General features: G+C 39.1%; 1 protein-coding gene across 4 annotated transcripts in view; it reads left to right on the top strand.

The window, feature by feature from the left end:
• dennd1a (DENN/MADD domain containing 1A) overlaps nt 1–25,359 on the top strand; it is a 525,508-nt gene that overhangs the window by 242,795 nt on the left and 257,354 nt on the right. For all 4 annotated transcript variants that reach the window (XM_072566190.1, XM_072566188.1, XM_072566189.1 and 1 more), the window contains exons 8-9: nt 571–624; nt 9,960–10,070. In XM_072566190.1, the coding sequence (XP_072422291.1) occupies nt 571–624; nt 9,960–10,070 (165 nt within the window). The remainder of the gene's footprint in view (nt 1–570; nt 625–9,959; nt 10,071–25,359) is intronic.

Genomic DNA, 25,359 nt, shown 5'->3' with positions numbered 1-25,359 from the left:
TTTTGGAACTTAATCACACTTATTATAATACAGGTCATTCTGCTATAAAACAATAGTTGTATTCCTCTGAACCTTGCGCTATTGAAAATTGCACTGTAGAAGATTGCGAATAGAAAATCGCTACACCCATGCAGAAAATTATCCAAACAACAGCCACAATTCGTCAGTTGCATTATAGCCAATTCACATTGACAAAACATACGTTATAGCAGAACGACCTGTAAGTGATTGGAGGTTCTTTTATACTGATTCTTAACTTCCCGCAACTAAAGTACGGTAACCCATGCTACTTGTACAATTTGATTTTATCTTGAGTATAATATGTTTTCTTTAATTGTTCGCAAGATGTTTGTGTTGCTGGCTAGGCCATGACTTAATGTCCATTTCCCAGCTACTCCATAGAATATATATAACCAAATTAAATTTACAAATCTAAATTAACTGGTATGAATAACTAAAGTTTTATTTCCATATTATAGCTGGTAGCACGATTCAGAATCAAACTTCAATCTTGTATATTTTCCGTAAGCTATTTTAAGAGGAAGCTAAATATTTCCATTTTTTTGGCAGCATTCGTATTTTACCACACCCGATACCCTGGAACTTCCTAGTATACCTGAAAACGTAAGTATGCATTTCATTCAGAAGATTATTTTAAATCTGTGATTGTATATTACGTAAATTGCATATTGTGTAAATTTTGAAACTCTGTATTGATTTATTCTCAGTGCTGTCTATCATATACCAAGCACTCTTGAAAAGAGAATTGGATTATTGCTACAGACAGTTTTTCATCTTTGCATTATTTCTTCAATTTCTTAATTAGACCCATTTGTAAAATACTATTAGCTTATGACTTGGTAACATTTAAGCATTTGCTATATAACTACTCGAAATATGGTATTAATTGAAAAACTGGTCAAATATTGCAATGGGTTTTATATTAAAAAGTGAACATTGATTCTTTTTTGGAATTTGTATTTTTAAATATATGCTATATTTATGCTTTAAGCTTCAGAATACCCAGTAAGATTTAAGCTAAGGATATTTTCTCCCAATCAATCCTTATACTTTCAGAAGTGGAGATAATGTTTTGCACAATTTGATCGACCTGACATAGTCAAGTAATGGAACGGTGTGTGTTTGTGTGTGAGTGAGTGAGAGATCCCAAATAGGAGACAAAGTGCTGCCATTAAAAAATGGCCTCCATGATTCATGCTGTTCCACTCTATTTGTCTTATAATTGTAGTTTCAGAATTTGCACTATTGTAATGCTACAATCACCTCACAGGACCTGATTTATGGCTTCAAAGTCTCAGTAAGTTAAGAAGTTGTGGACTTCAACCATTACCTTTGTCTCCATCAATAGTCATCACAGCTGATACTAAACAGCTGCTGGATGGAGGTTTAAAGCATCGGATCAATTTTATTCATGTACGCACAGTACTCCACCTTGCAGTGGCCTTAACCACAATCGTGGCCTTTTACAAAACTGTTTTGAAAGAAATTGCTATCTAACTGTGCATTTTTAAAAAATATATTTCTGGTTTCCAAGTATACAACAGTGACTGATCGCAAACCATTTCATTGGGTGTGAAGTGCTTTGGTATGTGATAGTGCAGGATGTCAATATTGCTGTCTTTCTTTCTCTTTTTCTTCTTCCCCTCTTTTGTATTTTCTTGCCTCTTGTTAGCCTCCTACGGCTGCCTTCCATTGCATTCATTCTTTTTCTTTTCATTTCTCAATTGGCATCAAAGTGATTTATTTTCCTACAGAGTATTAAATCACACTACTTGACCACCAGCTGCTCAACTCCCTGTTGCTGCCTTCTCAGGAGCACTGAATTCTTTAATTTCATTGCTGATGGTAATGAGTAATACATGCAGAATTTTTTTATATATATGTCAGCTATTGTTAGATTGAGAGTAGTGTGAAGAGAGTAATGTAATAGAGACATTAAGCATTTGGCAAATGATATTAACTCATTCAATAAAATGATGAAGTTAATAACATTCAATTTTTGGAAACACAAGATTCCTCTGAGATGAAGAATTGGTGGGGCTGGGTGGGATAGTTGATACAAAAACTCTTGAATAATGTCAACAATTGCAACTGCAGCATAACTAAGAATAAAATAAGCTGTAAAACTATGCAATATACATTGAACTTTAAGAAGTAATTGCCTCCAAGTTATAAAACCTTAACATTAGTTTCAGGTGACTGTTGGAAACTATAGAAATTTCAGTCTTAATGCTTATGATTTAATGTAAGTATTTCTAATGGGTCATGAATGTCCATTCTTCTCCAGCCACTCAAATATAACTACAGATACAGACCCAACTGTATGCAGAACAAAATGCTGCAACGGTTTACATTCAAAATAGTTCCCAGACATTTTTCTCAGGAAATACTATTATGATAAAGAGAGGTAGCGTGATAACTTTTCCCCTTTGCCTTACCTTTTGGTTGACTACAATGAGGTATATTTTTGAGAAGGACCATTGTTATTATTTCAGATGGTGGATCTGACTTGTCTACCAGTACTTGGAAAGAAATCTCCCTCATAGATATCTTGTTTTGTTGAGTAAGTTACTGCGGTGGTTAGTCATTGAGGCATATTCACATGAAGCTGTAGATCATCGTCTTCAATAGAATAAAATATTATGACAAACGTTTTATTAAAAAAAAGGCAAGCAAAGCTATCTAAAAATAGAAGATAGAAAGATTTATACCTTGCTGAAAAATAAAATCTAATCCTATTTTCCTGCATTTCCATTACAGCAGCACACATAGTCATGTACTTTTAAACAGTGTGTAGTATATATTACTAAAATGTCTTTTTATTTATATTGTACCCACAATTGAATTCACAGAACCACAGAATTGTTAGAATTCACGACTAGGCCATTTGGCTTAGTGCGTCTGTACCGGTTCTCTGAATAGCATTGTGACTTCGTGCCGTTTTCCGAGCTTTTCCCTATAACCCTGACTATTGTTTCTATTTACCTAGTCACCTAAAATCCCCTTAAATCCTTCAGTTGAACTTACTTGCATCACACTTCCAGGCATTGCATTCCAAACCCAAACCACTTGCTGTGTGAAGAAGGTTTTCCTCATGTAGCATTTAGTTCTGTGAGCTGCGTTATAACTATGCTGTACTGTTCTTTATCCTTTTATGAGAGGGGTTGTTTCTTCTTTTGGATTCTTTCCAGCTCCGTTGTGAAGTTGAAAACAAACCAACTTTCATCTTGCCCATCTTCTCCACATAGGAGAACAGACCCACCTTCTCCAACAAAAACAAAGTGCTTCAATACAGGGAAGAGTTAAGTAAAGTACGCTGACAGATGGGTTTGGAAGATGAAATAGATATTTAAAGGAATAGACCAAAATAATGTTCAGGGACAGAGGAATCTGTGTGATTCATATATATATAGATATATGGAGGCGGCAAGGCATTTTGAAAGAGTAATTAATATATGACATAAGCTGCCTTTTACATCTGTTTATTTGAAACTGAGAAAAATCTACCTGAAATGTCTTAGCTATATAGGTGACTTGTTCTCACTTCAGAATTCACAAATGCACCTTGAACTGTATCTCTAGGTAATGTTTTCTGTTCAGTCTTTACATGAGAGTCATTGGCGGTACTGAAACAAATCATTGATCTACAAATTTGAACTCCTTCTTTGATGTGTCCTATCAATGCTAAATATTGGAAATCAGGAATACTGTTGAGAAATATATCTCTCTCACTTCCATGAGCAAAACAAAGCTTGAATGAAATTGTTGGAGAAACACTCTGGTTTGGCAGTGTATGTGGAGAGAAACCAGAGTTAATTATTTGAGTCCAGTGACTCCTCTTCAGAATTGATAGCATCTGGAAAAAGTGGTAATTATGTTGCTGATGGGATTGGAGTGGGGGGAAAAGGATAAGCAAATGGGTGGAGACTGAGCCCAAAGGGAGAGCGAAAAAGTTGGTTGAGTCATTGGACTCAAAATGTTAACTCTGTTTTCTCCCCACATATGCTTCCAAAACTGAGTATCTCCAGCAATTTCTGTTTTAGCTGAGGAAGAAAAACTAAACAGGTGATAATGGGGACTGAGTGAGTGAAACTGGGATTGCTGTGCTGAAAGCAACACAAATCATAACAGGGTCAGGGGACTGGAGATGGTTAAAAGACATGGAGGTGATGTTCAGATTCTAAAATTATTAGATTCAATATTAAGTCCTAAAGGTTACAGGGTCTCCACGCAGAAGATAAAATGATGTTCTTCCAGCTTGTGGTGAGCCTCACTGGAGCACTGTAGTAGGCCAGAAACAGAAATGCTGGCATGTGAACACAGTGGTGTGTTCAGTGGCAGGCAACTGGAAATGGAGTCATTTTCACAGAGTAGGTGTGAATGTAGGTGTTCCGCAGAGTGGTTATCCAGTCTGCGTTTTATCTCCCCAGAGACCGCTTTATGAGCAGTGAGAACAATAGACTAGATTGAATGGAGTAAATTGCTGCTTCACCTGGAAGGTGTGTCTGGGGCCTTGTATAGTGAGCAGGGAGAAGGTAAATGGACAAATGATCCACCTTATGTGATTGCATGTGAAGATGCTGTGGGGGTGTGGAGAAATGTCAGGAGTGAGGAATGGTATCTGCAGAATGCTGACAAGCGAGGGTGGGGGAATATGTGTATCTTGTGGCATCCTGCTAGACCTGGCGAAAATTAGTTGTTTTCAATAATAGCAGGAGGCAGACCATGGTGGCTGTTCTCAGTATACTGCATTGTATCACACTTATTGGACCTTTGTATTCCTTCTTGCCTTTCTAAGTTTTATGCTTATTTGCCAGATATGGGAGGTGTGATTCTAACAAAAAAAATCTTATGAGGACTGGAGGACGTCAAGGTGGTACTGTCAAGGGAGCAGGAGATAAACCAAGAATCTACAGGCCACTCAGTTTAACCTTAGTGGAAGGTAAATTTGGAAAGAATTTTGAGGGACTGAATTAATCGTCACCTGGAGAGGCAGGGATTAGTCATAAATAAACTGCATGTTTTTGTTAAGGGGAAAGAGACAGGAGTTATAGGGAGGTAGTTACACCTAAGTTACTGGATAAAGGGAGCTGGGTAACTGTCAGGAGAGGGAAAGGGAATAGGCAGTCAGGACAGGGATTGAGCCATTTCCCTCAATAAAGAGTATACCGCTTTGGATACTATTAGGATGGATGACGTACCAGGAGAAAGCCACAGCAGCCAGGTCTCTGGCACTGAGGCTGGCTCTATGGCTCAGAAGGGAAGGGGGGAGAATTGGTGAGCAATAGTGATAGGAGATTCAATGGTTAGATGAACAGACAAGAGATTCTGTGTTCGTGAACAAGACTCCTGGATGGTATGTTGCCTCCCAGGTGTCAGGGATGTCTCCGATTGTGTCTACAGGGTTTTGGGGTGGGTGGGGGGGGGGGGGGGGGGGGGGTGGGGGGGGGCAGGGTGTTTGATAGACAGATGATAGGGCAAAGTTGCAGTCAGTGTGATGGGTTGAAGTGTGTCTATTGTGATGATACTACTCCTTTAGCAAGGTTATGATGTTTTTGGCTTTTTTTTCCAGAGAGGTCGTAAAAGACGAAGACTCCGAAAAGTCTGGGCTTGGATGGGTTTTAAGATCAGCTTGATTATAGCTAACAGATACTACCTCTGGCAAAAGGCTTTTAAGTTTAAACAAAAACTTGTACAAAGAAAGGGGAGTGTCCCATTCTTCCAGCTCAGCTTTTCTCTGGTCTCGCTGTACACTGAAAGTTGTCAGGCTGCACGCTGAAAGCTGTCAGGTGCTGGACCCAAAGAAGCAGGTCCTGGCTGATCCTCCTCTCTCTCTGACATCCCTCCTGTAACACCCTCTGTTTGATTTTACCTTTTGTGCCAAGGGGTGTTTATGGGGATTGTTGCAAGTATTTGGAACAGCGTCATTAAGTTGGGATTATCTGTTGGTTAAGTTATTCAGGATTCTGTTCTCTTTTGTTTGTGGTCCTGGAAAAGCACAGCAGGTCAGGCAGCTTCCGAGAAACTGGAGAATTGACGTTTCGGGCATAAGCCCTTCATCAGCACTGTCATTTGTATAGGTGATACTGTTGGGAATTATTGACCAGTCAGTCTTACATCGGTGGTAGGCAAATTATTGAGGGGGATTCTGAGAGACAGGATTCATGATTATTTGGAAAAGTATAGCTTTATTAGAAATAGTCAGCATGGCTTTGTGAGAGGCAGGTCATGCCTCACAGCATTAATGAATTCTTTAAGGATGTGACAAAACTTATTGATGAAGATAGTGCAGTGGATGTGAATTTTAGCAAGGCGTTTGATAAGGTTCCCCATGGTAGACTTATTCAGAAAGTAAGGAAGCACGGGATACAGGGAAGTTTGGCTATCTGGTTACAGAATTGGCTGTATAGTTAGTAAGTATACTGGAGACATGAAGTTTTGTGGAGTGGTGGATAGTGTGGAGGGCTGTTGTAGGTTGCAACAGAACATTGACAGGATGCAAAACTGGGCTGATAAGTGGAAGATTGAGTTCATCCTTAGAGTGTGAAGTTATTTGTACTTGAATGCAGATTACAACATAAAAGGCAAGATTCTCGGCAGTGTGGAGGAATGGAGGGATCTTGTGGTCCATGTCCATAGATCCCTCAAAGTTGCTATCCAAGGTTAAGAAAGCGTATGGTGTGTTGGCTTTCATTAGCAGGAGTATTGAGTTTGAACTGCGAGGTTATGCTGCAACTCTGTAAAGCTCTGGTTAGATCATACTTGGAATATTGTGTTCAGTTTTGGTCGCCTCATTACAGGAAAGATGTGGAAGCTTTATAGAGAATGCAGAGGAGATTTACCAGAATGCAGAGGAGATTTACCAAAATGCTGCTTGGACTGGAGAGGGGATATCTTCGGTTGAGGGAGCTAGGGCTTTTCTCATTGGAGTGAAGAAATATGAGAAGTGACTTGATACAAGTGTACATGATGATGAGAGGCGTAGATAGAGTGGATAGCCAAAGACTTTTTTTCCCCATGGTGGAAATGGCTATCACAAAGGGGCATAATTTTAAGGTGATTGGAGGAAGGCTTAGTGGAAATGTCAGAAGTAGGTTCTTCACACAGAGAGCAGTGAGTACATGGAGAAGGTAAATGGACAAATGATCCACCTTCTGTGATTGCATGTGAAGTAGTGGTAGTGGAGTCAGATGCATTAGGGACATTTAAGCAACTCTTGGATAGGCACATGGATAATAATAAATTGTATGGTATGTTGATTAGTTTGATCTTAGAAAAGGATAAGAGGTTGGCACAACATCAAGGGCCAAAGAGCCTTACTGTACTGTACAGTTCTATGTTCTTAATGGTCTGACCAACTTGATTGAAGTTTTCCATATCGTAACCAGGTGTGTATATAAAGGCAATGCATTTGATGCAATCTGCTTGTACTTTGGCAAGGCTCTTGATAAACTTCTAAATGGGGGAACAGATGAAAAAAAATGAGTTCATGTGAGAAAATTTTTTTCATTCAGAGAGTGGTTGGAATCTGGAGCTAACTACCTGGAAGGGTAGTAGAGTCAAGAACACTCATAACATTTAATAAGTATTCAGATGTACACATGAGATACCAAGGCATCCAAGCCTCTGGGCAAAGTGCTCGAAAATGGAGTTAGAAATTAGTTAGTTGTTTTTGACTAGTGCAAACTTGATGAGCTGATGGGCCTTTTTCTGTGTCATAGACTTCTATGCCTATAATTCTATGATGGGCATTGTCATGGCCATCTGAAGTACTGTGGACATTTTTAACTTATAATTCCAAAACTTGTATTCTGAAAATGACTGATGCAGCCTAAAAATGGCACCAGATGTAAATTAAGTGGCTATCTGGAGTAAGAGAGAGTCAGTAATGGAATGTCACACTTGCAGTTGCGAAAAGAACCTCAAACAGTAGACCTTCAAAAGGGGAAGAGGCAAGTCAAAACAGAATGGCCTGTGATCTGTTTTGACTATAGAGATAATGGAGGGCCAGGATTTAAGTGTTAGCATGCAGTGAGGAATCACAGTTGAAGAACTGATCTTTAGGGTTGCAACTAAAGATCTTCTCTCGGTCAAAGTGCAAGAAATCAGATAGCTAGCAGCTGGACAAAAGGACACTTCTCCATTGAGCTGGAATTCAGTTATGACCAAAAGAAATCAGAATGACAGAGTCTCAACCAATCCTCCGCTGCAATGGCCACAATGATCAACTATCATCTCCTCACTCATAATTCAGAAATTGATTCATATTTTTCTTACTCTTGCTCTTAGTCTCTGTGTATGCATGGTGCAGTTCTGTTTCTTCTCATGTGGAAATTAATCAGCCCTCAATAGACCTAATAAACTTCTATCAAGTCATTTTTCAACCTCCTTTGTTCCAGTGAAGAGAGTCCTGGCCTATCTGCCTTTCTTTATAACAAACTTTCTATACCTGGCAATATCCTTGTAAATCTCTTCTGAACCCTCTCCAGCTTAACAATATCTTTCCTATAACTGGGCAACCAGAACTGGACACTGTATTCTAGAAGAGGCCTTCTCGATGTCCTGTACAACCTCAACATAATTTCCCAACTCCAAACTCTGTCTTGTTTCCTTTTGACAATGGTTGGTTGACTCTTGCTCAAGAGTCTGCTATTGTCTTGTTTCCTTTTGACTGACTTGTTAGCTAGCTGGCACTATTACTCAGAGCAAGGGACTTGTTAACTTAAAATCTAGATAACGTGGCACCTTTTAAAACCTGCGTTCCTTTGGGTCTGTGAGGCAGGAGATCCTTTTTATAACAAAGGGGTGAATAGGAAAGGGGTGTCATTTCATCTCTCTTCACCTGGGAATTTAACAATTTGGATTATTCCACTCTAATCGATTGGGGAACCTGGATCTGATTATAGTAACGGTGAAAAGAACAGGCTGAGGATTCCATTTCCAGATACAACTTGTATCAAAATATTCCAAGTGGATGTATGCACTCAGTGGTACTGCTTTCAAAGAATGCCTTTTTAAAAATAAATCACAAAGTCTTTAGAAATTAGGCCATATGTATAAGGAGTAAGTAATCAATGAGTACCTTTTTATTCATTCATCAAGTTTTATATTTGGATAGAAAACATGATACATTTTTGTGAAAAGTATTGAACTGCCTGTTGTGTTAGCTGCAGTCTAAATAATCTAATTAGAATCTAACATAAAGAATTCATACATTAGAGAAGAGACCATCAGCCCATTAAGTCTGCACCGACATAAAACTACTCTAAACCTACACTAGTCTCCCATTTAAGGACTTGACCTATAACTTTGAATGTTATGACGTTTCAAGTGCTCATCCCGATACTTATTATAGGTTGTGAGCTTTCCTGTCTCAACGTCCTTCCCAGGCAATGCATTTTATGTTCTTACCACCTTCTGGATGAAAAGGTTTATTTCCAAATCTCTTCTAAATCTCCTACTTTTCACCTTGAAGTTAGGCCCCCTTGTTGACCTTTCAACTAAGGGGAACAACTGCTTTCTGTCCATGCCCCTCATAATCTTATACACCTCATTCAGGTCCCCTTTCAGCTTTTTCTGCTTTTAAAAGGAATCAACCCAACCTTATCCAGCCTCTCATCAAGAGTAGACTGCTCCGTCCCAGGCAACATTCTAATGAATCTTTTTTGCACAGCCTCCAGTGCAGTCACATTCTTCCGAAAGCGCTGTACACAGTACGCTGGGTTGGCATCCCAAAAAAAATCACTAATTAACAAATACGTCAAATGAATGGTATTCTTTCTCGTGATTTCAAAAGTGAAGAGATTTGTGATATGTTGGTAACAACCTTCACCTGAATGTATTCTTTTCCACATGATCAGCAAGTTATTCCACAAGTAAGCATGGATTGACACTGATCTGCTTTTCTTTAAATTCTGAAAATATTTTTTTTCTTTCAGAGAAACCTGACAGAGTATTTTGTAGCTGTAGATGTCAACAACATGCTCCATCTTTATGCCAGTATGTTATATGAACGGCGAGTCCTCATCTCCTGCAGCAAACTAAGCACTGTAAGTAGTACTGATAGTAGGAATGCACAAACATATCAAACCTTCGTAGCATACATATAAATACATTTTATTTTTTTAGAGATATGCACTCAGTTTAATACTGATGGAGGAATTGGGGTCAACCACCTCCTCATTTCCTGCCTAAAATAAGGACTACGTTGAGGGCTATCTGACATTTTAAGAAAATAAGCAGCTAGGAAAATGTAGAGGGGTTGTACTGTTGATCAAGTTCTGCAGAATTCCAAGGTGCAAAAGATTTAATAGTTATAGTATATTAATCACCAAAGCTAACGCATAGATACAGCATATAATTGAGAAGGAGAATGGAATGCTATCCTTTAGTCGCACAGGAGTTGAACACAAAAATATGTTTCAGTTGCACAGGGCATTGGTGAGACCACATCTCAAATAGTATGTACAATTTTGGTCATCATATTTAAGGAAGGAAGTAAATAAATAAATTGAACAGAGTTGAGAGGTAGTTTACTAGATTTACATCTGGAATATCTGGATTGTATTATGAGGATAGTTTGGTCAGGCTAGTCTTGTTTCCACTGGAGTTTTAAAAAAAAAAAGAGGAGTGATTTGATTGAAACGTATAAGATCCTGAAAAGTCTTGAGAAGGTGGGTGTGGAAAGGATATTTTCTCTTATGGGCCAATATAGCACTAAGGGATACAACTTTAAAGTTAGGGACCTCTCTTTTAGGAGAAAGATGATGAGATTTTCTTTTCCTCCGTGGTGTGCAATTTTGGAACACTCTGGCTCAGAAAGTGGTGGAGATGAGGTCATTGAATACTTTTAAGCCAAAGGTGGCTAGATTCTTGCTAGGCAGGGAATAGAGTTGTTAGGGGTGGATTGGAATGTGGAATTTGAAACACAGCACAGATCAGCTATAATCTTCTTGAATGGCAAAACAGTCTAGGGAGACCGGAATGGTCTATGTCTGCATCTATTTTGTCTGAGTTTGTAAGGAAAAAAAATAGAATGCTCATGTCCAATGGCAGCTGACTTGCCCCAATTCCAAAAACGGGCACTAACCAAATGTAAATTTATTGCCACAGAAGACTGTGGAGCACAGGTTATTGAGTATGTTTAGGACGGAAATAGATTCTTGATTGTCAAGGGGTTCAAGAGTTATGGGTGAAAGCGGGAGAATGGGGTTGAGAAACTTATCAGCCATGATAGAATGGCAGAGCAGATTCGAGGGGCTGAAAGGCCTAATTTCTGCTCCAGTGTCTTATGGTGTAATGCTGTATGCTTGTGTCTCAGTGATTACGTTATGCCCGATTGTAAGTATAAGTGGCATCTAAGTATGTATTAAAAAGCAAAGAAAGGAAATAAGAATATATAGATTTCTAGCATGTATTAAGTCTAACCTCGGAGTTACCTTGGAGCGGTGATAATGTACCTGCAGCATTTTTCGTCCTTGTATGGTTTATTGTTTGATGATTGCATATGAACAAACAAGTTGTCAGTGTTGTGATTCAGTTCTGCCCCCTTTATCGGCCAAATGTTCCCTTGAAAAATGTTAGCTTTTACTTCATATCTCCCCAAAAGACTTGTGCCGGATTTACTTTTGCCTCAGACACACGCCCTCCTCTACCTGAACTGTTTCAGACAGGTCAGCAGACCACCTTAATAAGTAAAATGTTTTATCTTTTGTTGTCTTGTTCTATGCAGTGTCCATTTGAGTATTTGAATCATTGGTTATGTTAACACTTGAATTATTCTAAGTATCTATTATTTACATGTTCCTAGTTTCAACATCCATTGGTACTTTGTTGCCTTACTGATGTTCAAGACTTGAATTGTAATCAGGACTCGCTTAGTATAGACATAATGACTGCTGCTGGAGAATGAGACAGTTTACTTATTGACACTCTTGTTCCAAAATCTGGCAAAATAATATTGCTTTCTATGGAAGGAGAATTTCAGGAGACTCGACATTGCATCAACACAAGTTTAGAAATGCCATAATATATTGTTGATTGTGATTTTTTCAAAAACAGTGATTTGGATAACTTGTATTCCCAACAGTTCTGAAGACAACAGAGGCAAAGTAAAGATGTCTGATACAGAAGGCTTTGTTTCTTTGAACTCCAGTTACTGCTCTGGTCATGAACTTAAGTGTTCACGAAAGCATAAACGTGCAAGTTTATTTCTGTTGATGTTTACTTTCTTCTGCCACTGTACAGTTCAGAGTAAAAGGGCCAAACTTTGTTGAATATGCCATGTCAAGGAGGCAATTAGGCCCCAGTGCACTAAGGCTAAAGTCATCTGTGCAACACCGCAAGCAGTTTTTTAAATATGTGTATATGTTGTATAAATGGAAGTTGTTGAGGAAAAAAAAACATTCTGGCTTCCTATTCCTCCTTGATCTCCGTTGGGGAAAAAAAACCAGCCAGGATAAGACTGAACACTGTAATGATTACTACCTAACCTAATACTTTGCTGGAGGACATGATCATGATACCAGTAACCATGAAATTGTATCCAAACGATGTTAACAGCTTTAGGGAAGTAAATTTGTAATTTTATACGGAAAGCACATTGTATTTAATATTAAGATTTAAACTTTTTATAATTTTCTCAGTGTAAAATACAGCTTCGTTAATCTATTGCTTTACTTTTTGGACTGGTTTGTTTATTTTTAAGCCAGTATCCCTTCATATTGATAGAATCAGGACAAATGGTTTTCTGTCACTTCTCATCTATTAGGAACTCCTTGAGCACTGTTCTGGCATCTTGATGACATAAAGGACTCTTATCAACTATGTTTACTTCATCTCCATCTGACACTGCTCAGGCTCAGTACTACTTAGGCTTCCATCAAGTACCAGAATGATGAAAGCACTGAAAGATTGAAAAGCACTATCACACTCAAAGATGGTTTCACATCAATGAAATTATGGTCATATTTCACTCACACTTCAGATACATACACTGAGAAATTGTTTCCCTTGTACTGATCAATAAGTTCTGATGTACTGCTGAACAAAGATTGACAACATTTTCCCATATTATAGGCTTTTGCAGTGTTAAAACATGATAGAATTTTCTCTTAGCTACCTAACAGCACAATACAGCTGTGCTATTTGTCAAGTAGCTGAAACTAGCCAGAAGTAAAATTTACCATGTTTTGGCCAAGTGGTGTTACTTTTATTACATTGATGCCATTTCACAAAATTAGTATTCCTTTTAAATTCACCTGAGATGCCAAAGTTAACTTTATTCCTTTTCAGAGCCATGTAAGCTCAAATAATTTGTTTCTGGAATGATGGTGGTGTAATACCTACATTATAATGTCCAATGTCACCAAAGGGAGAAACTTGAATTAAAATCTAAAAATTGTACAAATGGGTCAGTGATTTCAATATTTTTGCCTAGTTATTTGGATAAGGATTCAGTGTACGAATCTGTGCTAATGTTTTGAAGTTGAAGTGTGAGTAGAAATTGGGTAACCTACTAAGCTTTATTTTGCACAGAATCAGAAATTGCTGGAGGAACTCAGCAGGGCTGGTAGCATCTGTGGGGAGAAAGCAGACTCAGCATCTTGAGTCTGGTGACTTTTCGTCAGTATTCTTCAGTGACACCTTTATCAGTGCTCTGATGAAGAGTCACCGGACTGACTTGAAATGTTAACTGCTATTTCTCCACAGAAGTTGTCAGATCTGCAGAGTTTCTGTAACAATTTGTTTTTTGTTTCAGGTCTCCAGCATCAGCAGTTCTTCATTTTATATTAATTATTCCTTTGAGGAACTTCCCTTTTGTTGCATTTATGCAAAGCATCTGGCATTTGTATGTGTAAGCACAGCCTTGAGCACAGGAGTTACTTCCCCATTCCCTTACTTTCACTCTGTATTGCTCTTTCTTTTCAGATCCTGAAAATCAACCTCTCTTGTTCGTTTGTTCTGATAACTGTCTGTTGTTTTGAAATCGAAAACAGTTATTGATAACATTCTAGTTAAGTGCCTTGGGGTATGTTACAATTTTTTTTGAAAGATGGTTTATTAGTGGAAGTTGTTGTTAGAGATTTCATGACGGTATGCAGCTGGTTACTTATCAGGTGTAAGCCACTAACCAAAAGTTGTTAAGTATGTTGTATAAATATCTGCTGAATGTTATCCAGTCTCTGAACTTTCCTGTATGACATCATGATTGCAATATCATTAAAAAGCAGTGAATGGAAAGAGTGTGTTGAAGAACATGAGATGTGTCAAGGAAACGTTGCAATTTCCGCTCACTAATGACAAGGCATATTTTGCTGCATGAATTATTTTAGTCTTTACAAATGTGCTTGGTCTAAGGCAACTAACTAGATATGGATGAGAGAGAATTTGCTGATGTCTTGATCATTTTTTGAACAAAAATGAATACGGTTAACAAGCTAGTCTCACCGATGTTTTCAGGACGGCACAGTGGTTCGGTGGTTAGCATTGCTGCGTCACAGCTCCAGAGACGCAGGTTCGATTCCAGCCTCTGGCGATTGTCTGTGTGGAGTTTGCACATTCTCTCCGTGTCTGCATGGGTTTCTGTGGGGTGCTCCGGTTTCCTCCCACAGTCCAAAGGTGTACAGGTTAGATTGATTGGCCATGCTAAATTGACCACAGTGTGCAAGCTAGATGGGTTAACCATGGGGAATGTAGGGTTGTAGGGGGTGGGTCTAGGTAGCATGTTCCTTGGAGGGTTGGTGTGGACTCGATGGGCTGAATGGTCTGCTTCCACACTGTAGGGATTTTATATTAAAGCTCTCTTGTATGAACAGTGAGGGACATTACCAGCATGGAATGAAGAATGGGTGAAACAGTTGTAATAGATGACTAAAGTAAAACTTTGAAAGAATGTAATAATATGAGCATGACATGTGCCTTAGATTCATTCCATTAAAAATGGTGTACAGATTGTATCTCATATAATTGAGATTGTTCAGGTAATTTTAGTAATATGGAATGCTGTTGTTATGGTGGATTTTATTTATATTATACAATTGTTTCTTAATATAGAGCCTTGAAAAAGTAGATAGCAGAACCTGGGATACTGATGGTTTCAATTTAGTGTTCTTTCAGATGTATGAAAGTAGTTTGTTTGCTTGGCCTTGTAATATTAGAATCATTAATTAAGTTTCGCAGCACTATTTAGAAGTATTTTAGAAAAGAGATTATAGTAGTCATTAATAATATGCAACAATAACTTGCGTTTGTACAGCACCATTAATATGGACAACTCTTTTTTTTTTGGTGCTTTACAGAAATTGAAGTAAGATTGATGTGAGCCAGTAAAGGAACTATGAGAAATGGGGAATAAAAATTTGGTCAGAGAGACATTTTAAAGATGTTTGTAAAGCGTGAGGTGACAGGCTGGACAGGTCTAGGGAGTAATTTCTAGAGCTTAGGAACTAGTCTTTTGAAAGTTTTTAGCAACCAGTGGTGAGACAAAGGGTGATACTTGAGCGGTTGGAATTAGAGAAGATCATAGGCTTATGAAAGGTTACAGATTCATGAAGGGGAAAATGCCCTGAGGGGATTTAAATCCTTAGGAATAATGATAGGATGTTGTTGGCTCCCATAGCTTTGCAATATTCTTTTACAGTATCTTCAGCTGTTTCTCGATATCATGGGGAGTGAATCATATTAGTCAAAGACTGGCATCTGTGACGCTAGGGACCATAAAAAGAGACGCAGTTGCATTATCCACCCTCCTCTGGTTGGAAATACTTCAGCGACGCCTTTTGCACTGATGTGCTTGGCTTCCCAATTGTTGAGGATGGGGATATTTGTGGAGCCTCCTTCTGTTTGTCATTCCAACGACCATTACATTTGTGGCTAATATGGTAGGACTGCAGAGCTGAGATTTGATAGGTGGAGGGATTACTTAGTCTTGTCCACGTTCTGCAGTTTCCATTGTTTGGCATGCGAGTAGTCCTGTTTTTTAGAGTCATAGAGACGTACAGCATCGGTCCAACTTGTCCATGCTGACCAGATATCCCAACTCAATCTAGTCCCACCTGCCAATGCCCAGCCCATATCCCTCTAAACCCTTCCTATTCATATATCCATTCAGATGCCTTTTTAAATGCTGCAATTGTACTTGCCTCCACCGCTTCCTCTGGCAATTCATTCCAAATGCACCATCCTCTGTGTGAAAAAGTTGCCCCTTTGATCCCTTTTATATCTTTCCCCTCTCACCCTAAATGTATGCCCTCTAATTCTGGACTCCCCCCACCCCCAGGGAAAAGACTTTGTCTATTATCCTATCCATGCCCCTTGTGATTTTATAAACCTCTATAAGGTCACCCCTCAGCCTTCGACGCTCCAGGGAAAACAGCCCAGCCTACTCAAACTCTCCCTAGAGCTCAAATCCTCCAACCCTAGCAACATCCTTGTAAATTTTTTCTGAACCCTTTCAAGTTTCACAACATCTTTCCGATAGGAAGGAGACCAGAATTGCATGCAATATTCCAGTAGTGGCCTAAACAATGTCCTGTTCAACCATATTTTTGTGTATGCCTAACAATATTTAAAAACACAATAGCTTCTCCGGATCAACATCTTATTTGCATGGTACTGCTTCTGGCCTGCCCTCCTCTCCTGCACTCTTCATTAAACCTGGTTAGTTCTCCCAGCTTGATGATAATGCTGGAATGGCAGATGTGCCAGGCTATGAAATTACAGGTTGTGGTTTAATACAATCGTGCTGCTGCTGAGGTTCACGGTACATGTTTTGAGTTGCTAGATCTGTTTGAAATCTATTCCTATTAATATAGGATATCCTCAGTGTATCTGCTATCAAATTCTGTGTGCTCCAACCACAACAGATTCAGCCTGGATTGTGTAAATTGGAAAGAAAGCAATTGCACAGGAATGCAAATGTTCTTGAAGGTGACCACCAGAAACTCAATTTTAAATGGAGGTTTCCTGTTGAGGAACAATTTCATATGGTGATGGAAAGCCCCAAGGAAGCTCAGTAGTCATGTCATTTTGATTGACCATTTTAATTCCAGTCCTTCACACTGTTTCAGGCAGAGTAAGTGTTTAGGGTCCTGGCATTCCAATCATGCGGTGTTCATGAATTTAATCCTCTTTCTTTACCCTCTGATATTTCTAATGTGAACCATGATTTGCTGATGATATGATACCAAAAAAAACCTTTAAAATTGGAAGAGCATATAGAAATCTTGTAAATCTTGCTCAATTTCTTTACATTCTAACCTTTAACAATTATTTTCCATTAAAATTTTTTTCAGTCTCTGGAAATAGAAATTGCTACCATTCCACGTGAGAATAAAATCAAAATGTACTTTTTACAGGAGTATTCGTTCGATAATTTGCCTTCTAATAAGTGCCTTTACCAGCTAAGCCTTTTATATTTGCTGGGGCAGTTGCCATGGGCATTCTACAAGCTAAGAACAGTTAATGGTTTGACTGGAAAACAGAGTGCCAGATTTAAATTCTCTCATTGTCCAGTTTGAATAGTAAAGAGGAAGATTTTAATTGAGAAAGATCCCTAATTCCTTTGGGTTTTATTTTGAAGGATGGTATAAATTTGTTAGCTCTCAACAATTGCACATCTGACTTTATTAAATGGCTGCCATTACATCTCGTTCAACTGAGAGTTATGGAGGGGACTTCTTCCAAGCCAAAATTCCCAAGCAGAACTTGGTATTTCCTAGCATGCACTAAAACCAATGGCTAATTACAAAAATTTTTACAAATTACTTATATTTGAGAGGAGGTTAAATGGGATGAATCTGTTCCATAAGGACATTTCATATCAGTAATTCTTTATTCCTGATTACGATTGCATAACCTTGAAGGCACTTTTAATTAACGTGTTAAATGCATCAAGATAATGAATAATGTATCCTATGTCTTGCTCGAGAGACTGTTACAGATGGAGGTTGGACTAGGGAATTTTGGATCACTTTTACAGTTGCTGGCATTAAACAGTGTAAACCTTAAACTAACTAGTTACACTTAATGCTCATTGAATGGCGCATTTCCAACAAGCCAATGAAAGCATGCACCGGTAAGTAGTCAGGGAGCTTAATAAGGAGGGAGTCCCTCATCAAGAACTGGCCTCAATTTCAGAAATAACATGGCCATCAGCACTACCTTGGAAATATTTCTAGCTACTTTGAAGGGGAATATCACAGTGATGCTCTGCTGTGGTCTGTGCTAAACTCTATTTCGCATTGTATTGTCCATGCAGTTATGGAATATTTTGACATGACACCTGGGAACCTGAAGACCGATATCCTAACAAAGCTGCAGCACAAGAGATTGCCATATTTTTGCAAGAATTCCACGACCATGGAAGAGTAGACCTAGTAGAGTTTGCAAATGCAGAAGTAATGAGAGCTTTCTATGCCACAAACCCTAAATGTATGAAAGGTTTATTCACTCAGAAGACGAAGAAGACTGTTACCTAAAGTGGATAATATCAATAGCCGGAAAACAGATGTTCCATCAAGCCTAATAATAGAAATAAGTAAGTTCTTAGTGTCGGACCAAAGGAACAAAAATCAGCAGAGAAACATTCACAGAACTACAATTGAAAGGCAGGAAGAGTAAGTAATACAATGAAAGAAAGAAAGCACATTACCATTAGAGCATACCTGTGCTAGTATCAATGCTGAAAATTCTGCTTAGAGCTGTTGAGGACTTAATGCAATTTTCAAAGGGAAAAGGGAGTGTATTGTAAAGTTATGAAACCAACATTACCTTTAATATTTGAATCAGTGGCTGTATTTGCAGAAAACCTCCATCTAGGTAGTTCTATGGAGTCATAAGATTGTATCTGCTCATATTGTTGAACCAGAAAGTGCTAGGAGCTTTGAGGTTCAGTCTCAATCTCTCTCATTATAAACAGCTTGGTTTCAGTATAGTGGTCGCTAATCAAATGGTGACTGTTACGCGTGTGCTATTTCCATGCTTGACAGAAGGTGTAACCATAGCTTTTCTCCCTGGAATTGCACACAGCAGTCAGTACAAGCCTCAGTTGGTGCAAATGAGGTTATCTGTAGGCCATCTACTTTTCATGCTAATTAAATGCAGTTCAGTTTTTTTCTGATTTACAACTCCTAGTGAAAAGCACCATGTCCCTATTAGAGTGGCAAATGGATCAATGCAGATTATAGAAATATAATGGCATCTCAGCAGGGAATTTCCTCCTGCACCATTCAATTAAATAGCAGATATTGATTGGTTTGGCTCAGAAAATAAGTGATTGTTATCAGGACTTAAATGGTTTTGGTTCATAACTGGATTGCTTATATTCCTACGGAACTATCTGTTGTCTCATGGGATGTGTTGACTGCGTTATGTTATTTGTTGTCAGCATACAATATAATGGTTGTCCCATGTAAAATAATGAGAGATTTGCCATTACCTGAGAAAAAGTTGAGCCGTGCAAACTATTTTGCTTTATTGGCAGTCATTCTCAGAAGTGTTACTTATAATTTCAAATGTAAATCATGCAAAAATATTCTGTCAGTGTACTTGGAAAAATGGTAAAAGCTTGTATACCATTTAAAATCTTCTAGTCTTTACAAAAACAATTGCGTGTTAGCTCTGGAAGATTGTGTCAGGCTCGAAGATACTATGGGAACATTTAGTTTTGCTTCACACTTGGAGTAATATTACAGTTATCAGTATATTGAAAAAGTACAATAATTTAGCAATATTCAATGTTTCAGAATTATTTTTTCCTTGCTAAATTACCTATTATTTTTTAATTCAATAAAAGCAAAGTAGAACATTTAGATTTCCAACCAAAAGATTTTAAGTAGGGAAAGTTAAAAAGGAGCCATATTGATCAAATATGAAGTAAATGAGTCACTTCAGCTCACAAACCTAAATTACCTCCGAGTGCAGTTGCTCAGATTTCACACATAGAAGATATACTAAGTCTCTTCTCTAAGTATACCAATACTTTGTGGGTTGCACAAGATACATTTGACTCTTCAAGGGTTCATCAGTCGGAATAGTGTCATTTCATCGTTAACAAACATGTAAGTAACCAAAGTAAACACCACATTTATCTTTTTGCAAATTATTATTTTGGTGGCATAATAGCAATGGCACTGGTTAATCCATGTTCTGGGGACATGGATTCAATAAAACCTGGAATTAAAAGGTGGCATTAAGGCAACCATGCAACCATAGTCAATAGTACCAAAGATCCATATCATTGACTCATGTATTTTAAGGAAGAAATCTGCCACCCTAACCTAGTCTGGCCTCTTTGTGATTTTGGACCTACAATAGCAAGCCATTGTAAACTGCTACAAAATCTAAAGAAAGAAATTACATCAGATGGACAACCTGGCATCAACTTAGATACTAGACACAACAGTGCCAAATACTGCTCTGTCGACCATAGGGTCCCAAACATGGAGAGGGGTAGGAGCAGATGTTATGGGAATATATTTAATTCCCCTCCCCCAATTACAATGTTATTAGGCAGGAACTGGGCGCCTAAATTGGGAACAAATATTCTCAGGGAAATGAACAACAGAAACATGGAGCTTGTTTAGGGAAGTTGTCACTTGCTGCAAGTGCTGAATAGGTTTGTCCCACTGAGGCAAGAAAAGGATATTAAGTTGAAAGAACGTCATTGACAAGGGATGTGGAACATCTAGTCAAGAGGAAGAAGGAAGCTTTCTTAAGGTTGATGAAGCAAGGGGCAGACAGGGCTTTAGATTACAAGGTAGCCAGGAAGGAACTAAAGAATGGACTTAAGAGAACAAGAAGGAGGCATGAAAAAGCTTGAGCGGGTAGGTTTAAGTAAAGCCCTTAGGCATTCTACACTTATATGAGGAACAAGATGGCCAGAGTGATGGCAGGGTCTATCAGGGATGGTGGAGGGAACTTGTCCCTGGAATCAGAGGAGGTAGGTGCTTTGCTTCAATACTCACTAGTGAGAGGGATCTTGACGTTTCTGAGGTCAGCGTGAAACAGACTGATATGCTAGAACAAGGTGATGTTAGGAAGGAGGATGTGCTGAAAATTCTGTAAAGCATAAGGATAGTTAAGTCCCCTGGGCCAGACAGGAATTACCCAAGGTTGCTATGGGAAGGGAGGCAAGAGATTGCTGCGCCCTTGGTGATGATCTTTAAATCCTCACTGTCCACTTGAGTAGTGTCAGATGATTGGAGGGTGGCAAATGTTCTTCACATGTTTAAGAAAAGGAATAGGGATGATCCTGGGAATTACAGACCAGTCAGTCTTACGTCTGTGGTAGACAAAGTATTGGAGGGGATTCTGAGTGACAAGATTTATGATCACTTGAAAAACCATAGTTTGATAAGAGATGGTCAGCATGGCTTTGTGAGGGGCAGATCTTGCCTCACAAATCTTATTGAATTCTTTGAGGATGTGACAAAACACCTTGATGAAGGTAGAGCAGTGGATGTGGCGTACATGGATTTTAGCAAGGCGTTTGATAAGATTCCCCATGGTAGGCTCATTCAGAAGGTGAGGAGGCATGGGATACAGGGAAATCTGGCTGTCTGGATACAGATATGGCTGGCCCATAGAAGACAGAGGGTGGTGGTATATGGTAAGTATTCAGCCTGGAGCTCAGTTACCAGTGGTGTTCCTCAGGGATTTTTTCTGGGACCTCGATTCTTTGTGGTTTTTATAAATGACTTGGATGAGGAGGTAGAAGGGTGGTTTAATAAGTGTACCGATGACATGAAGTTTGGTAGACTAGTAGGTAGTGTGGAAGGCTGTTGTAGGTTGCAACAGGACATTATCAGGATGCAGAACTGGGCTGATAAGTGGCAGATAGAGTTCAACCTGGAAAAATGTGAAGTCATTCACTTTGGAAAGTTGAATTTGAATGCAGGATACGGGGTTAAAGGCAGGATTCTTGACCGTGTGAAGGAACAGATGTACGCAAATCCCTCCAAGTTGCCACCCAAGTTGATAGGGTTGTTTAGAAGGTATTTAGGGTGTTGGTTTTCATTGCAGAGGGATTGAGTTTAAGAACTGTGAGGTTATGCTGCAACTCTGTAGAGCCCTGATTAGACCACATTTGGTATATTGTGTTCTGTTCTGGTTGCCTCAATAGAGGAAAGACGTGGAAGCTTTAGAGACGATGAAGAGATTTACCAGAATGCTGCCTGGACTGGAGGGCATGTCTTATGAATAAAGGTTGAGCGAGCTGGGACTTTTCTCGTGGGAACGAAGAAGGATGAGAGGTGACTTGATAGAGCTGTACAAGATGTTGAGAGGCATAGATAGAGTTGATAGCTAAAGACATTTTCCAATGGCAGAAATGTCTATCACGAGGGGGCATAATTTTAAGATAATTGGAGGAAGGTTTAGGGGAGATGTCAGAAGTAGATTCTTTATACAGAGTGGTAGGTGCATGGAATACACTGCTAACAGTGATAGTAAAGTCAGATATATTAGGGAGATTTAAGCGACTCTTGGATAGGCACATGGAAGTGATCTTAGAGTAGGATAAAAGTCTGGCACAACATCGAGGGTTGAAGGTCCTGGACTGTGTTGTACTGTTCTATGTTCTAACATTTGGGGAGTTGTGCCAAAATTGACAGAGCTGCCTGATTACCTGAGCAACAGCCTCATGGAATTGTACCTTGAAAACCAATGACCCTGACACCAACGTTACCATTCATAGGTATACAGTGTCCATCAGTAGGACAGATCTATCAAAGGTGGCTGCACAGTGGTATACTATCAGGAAGAGCTGCCCTGGGAGTCCTCAGCATTGACTTTTTAATTTGTTCGTGTGATATGGGTGTTAGACCAGCATTTATTGCCCAACCTCCTTCATTCTGTAGAAGGTAGTGGTGAACTTCCTTCCTGAATGGCTGATATTCATCTCAACAGGGCTTGGACCCAATACCCTTACAGGGAATTTTGATAGTGCTGTTGGGAAGGGTTTGGTCAGGGAATGGAAACCTAAAAATAGATTCAGAAGACAGAAAAGGATGATTGGAAATGGAGACTAAAAAATTAGTTAACATGTTTAGATGGCAAAGGAACAAAGGCTACAGAATAAACACCGAGGGAGTTTGTAAAGCTAAATGATGTAGACAAAGATTTAAACAAATGAGGTGTATGTGCAGACTGATGTGGGATATGATGAATTGGCTATTACTAAGACCTGACTGAGGAAAGGAATCACAACATTCCTGGTTAAATGGTTAAACCGTTCTTGCAAGGTATGTTGTAGATGACATTTGTTTTGCTTGTTTGACAGACCCTGTATAGATGAGCAAAACTAATGTCATCTACAAAATACCTTGCTAGAACTGTACCAAACACTACACTGGACAAACAGGCAGAAAACTAGCCACCAGGATACATGAACATCAACAAGCCCCAAAATAACATGACCCAGTCTCACTAGTATCCTTACATATGGATGAGGAAGGACACCACTTCGACTAGGTCAACTCATCCATTCTGGGACAAGCCAAACAGAGACAGACACACACTAGAATTCCTAGAAGCATGGCATTCCAACCGGAACACACTCAACAAACACATTGACTTGGATCCCATTTACCACCCCCTGAGAAAAAGAACAGGAAATGACATGACCATAGGAAATGATGTCACCACAGGAAATTGCATCACCAATCCAAGGAAACTCCCACATAGAAAGTGGGCTACACCACTAGTGCTTCATTCAGAGGCTCACTGAAGATATTACCTAGTATGGTGACAAAACGTCTAAAAATTAACCTTCCAGTTCAGCGAGAAAACCAATATCCAGAACCTCTACCTGAGCTACAAATCTTCTTAAAATTTGCAAATTTCCTACCCCATTTAGATGATATTTTCAGTTACTCCTGTTTGTGCTATTTGTGAGCCAGGATTTGCCTTCATGTAACACTGATGCCGTTGTGTAGTACAACAAACAAAGTAAGAACATGACTGTAATCTGCACTCATCAGTTCAAGTAACAGGAAATGAAACCTGTTCATCAGTCAGAAATGGCACACTCATGTCTCAGATAAACTTTTTTTAAAATTCCAGTGTAGGCATGTGCCCTGATCAAAGTAGAGACTGTAAATACCATGCCAACTCCTTAAGAAAAGAACAATGTTTGAGGGAGTCTAGGTGATTTTAATTGCTTGTGTAATATAGTCCCAATTTCAAGCAAGTAATTAGAAAGCATCCAAATATTGTTATAAATGGATTAATCCATAGATTCATTCATGGTCCACAGCTGAATAGAGCGATCATACTGATTTGATATATAAATTGATATTTAACTCTGTACACCAGTATGGTACTTTTTAAAAAATCTACATTAATGCAACCCACCTGATATTATTGTCCCAGCTCATGGTACTCTTGAACAAAAGAGGCGCTCTTCCTGTACAGTGATAGTGTCCCTAACCCTGGACTGAGAGGCCGATTGCCATCCAAGCTACGTTAACCCCAGGCCACCCCCCCCCCCCCCCCAATTTATCTCTCAGCCCCTTGGGCCACCCCCCCATCCCCCAAACAAAACACCCATACAATGGTAATTTAAATTCATCCTTCTTGTACTAAAATTAATCCCTTGTAAAATTTGCTCGCTGACTCTGCCACAAGTATGGGAATCACTCACATCCCTTTCACTAGAAACAATTTAATTCCATCTTCATTCCCTCAGCAATGCCAATGAAATGTAACTTGAGGCATTGACTCTGTTACTGAATACACAATTATATGAAGAGTAGCTTATTAAGTAGAGCATCTAGGTTCTGCTTCCTTGCAGGACCTTAACACCAATTTTCAGTCATTGCAAAGAATTACAGAATACTCCTTGCAGTCGTGGAGATGCAATTCAGTGAATATTGTTGCAGCAATTTCTGTCAATCTCAGTCATCACCTTATCTTCACTGTGGCCTCTACAAGCATCATATGTAAACTCACAGCCAGCTTCAATGCATTTAGATGGCACCCAGGTCTATCTTTCGACTACCTCCATTGATTCTGTGGTCTCATCCTGTGTGAGTAGTTGTTTCTTAGCTGAATTGTACAAGATGAGACCGAAACCTTTCTGTTTGAATGTGCCAAGAATCAAAACCTTTGCTATAATCTTTCCCTCCCCTCCAAAGGCATTCTCTCAGCCTAAATTGGCCTCGCCAACTGTATCCTACAAAAATTCAAAATCATCCATAGTAACCAGCCCTAGTTCTATCCCATTGAGGTCCTGCACGCTCATCACATTTATTTCACACAAATCCTCCTCGTCTTCTCTTTTTTCCATGGTCTCATTCTGTCTAACGCGGAAGTCATCTTTCTTGTGAAGTCTGCAAA

Source organism: Chiloscyllium punctatum, chromosome 49 (assembly GCF_047496795.1).
Source record: "Chiloscyllium punctatum isolate Juve2018m chromosome 49, sChiPun1.3, whole genome shotgun sequence".
Classification (NCBI taxonomy): domain Eukaryota; kingdom Metazoa; phylum Chordata; class Chondrichthyes; order Orectolobiformes; family Hemiscylliidae; genus Chiloscyllium; species Chiloscyllium punctatum.
Note: the sequence above shows the minus strand (reverse complement) of the source record. Positions and strands in the feature narration are given on the sequence as shown.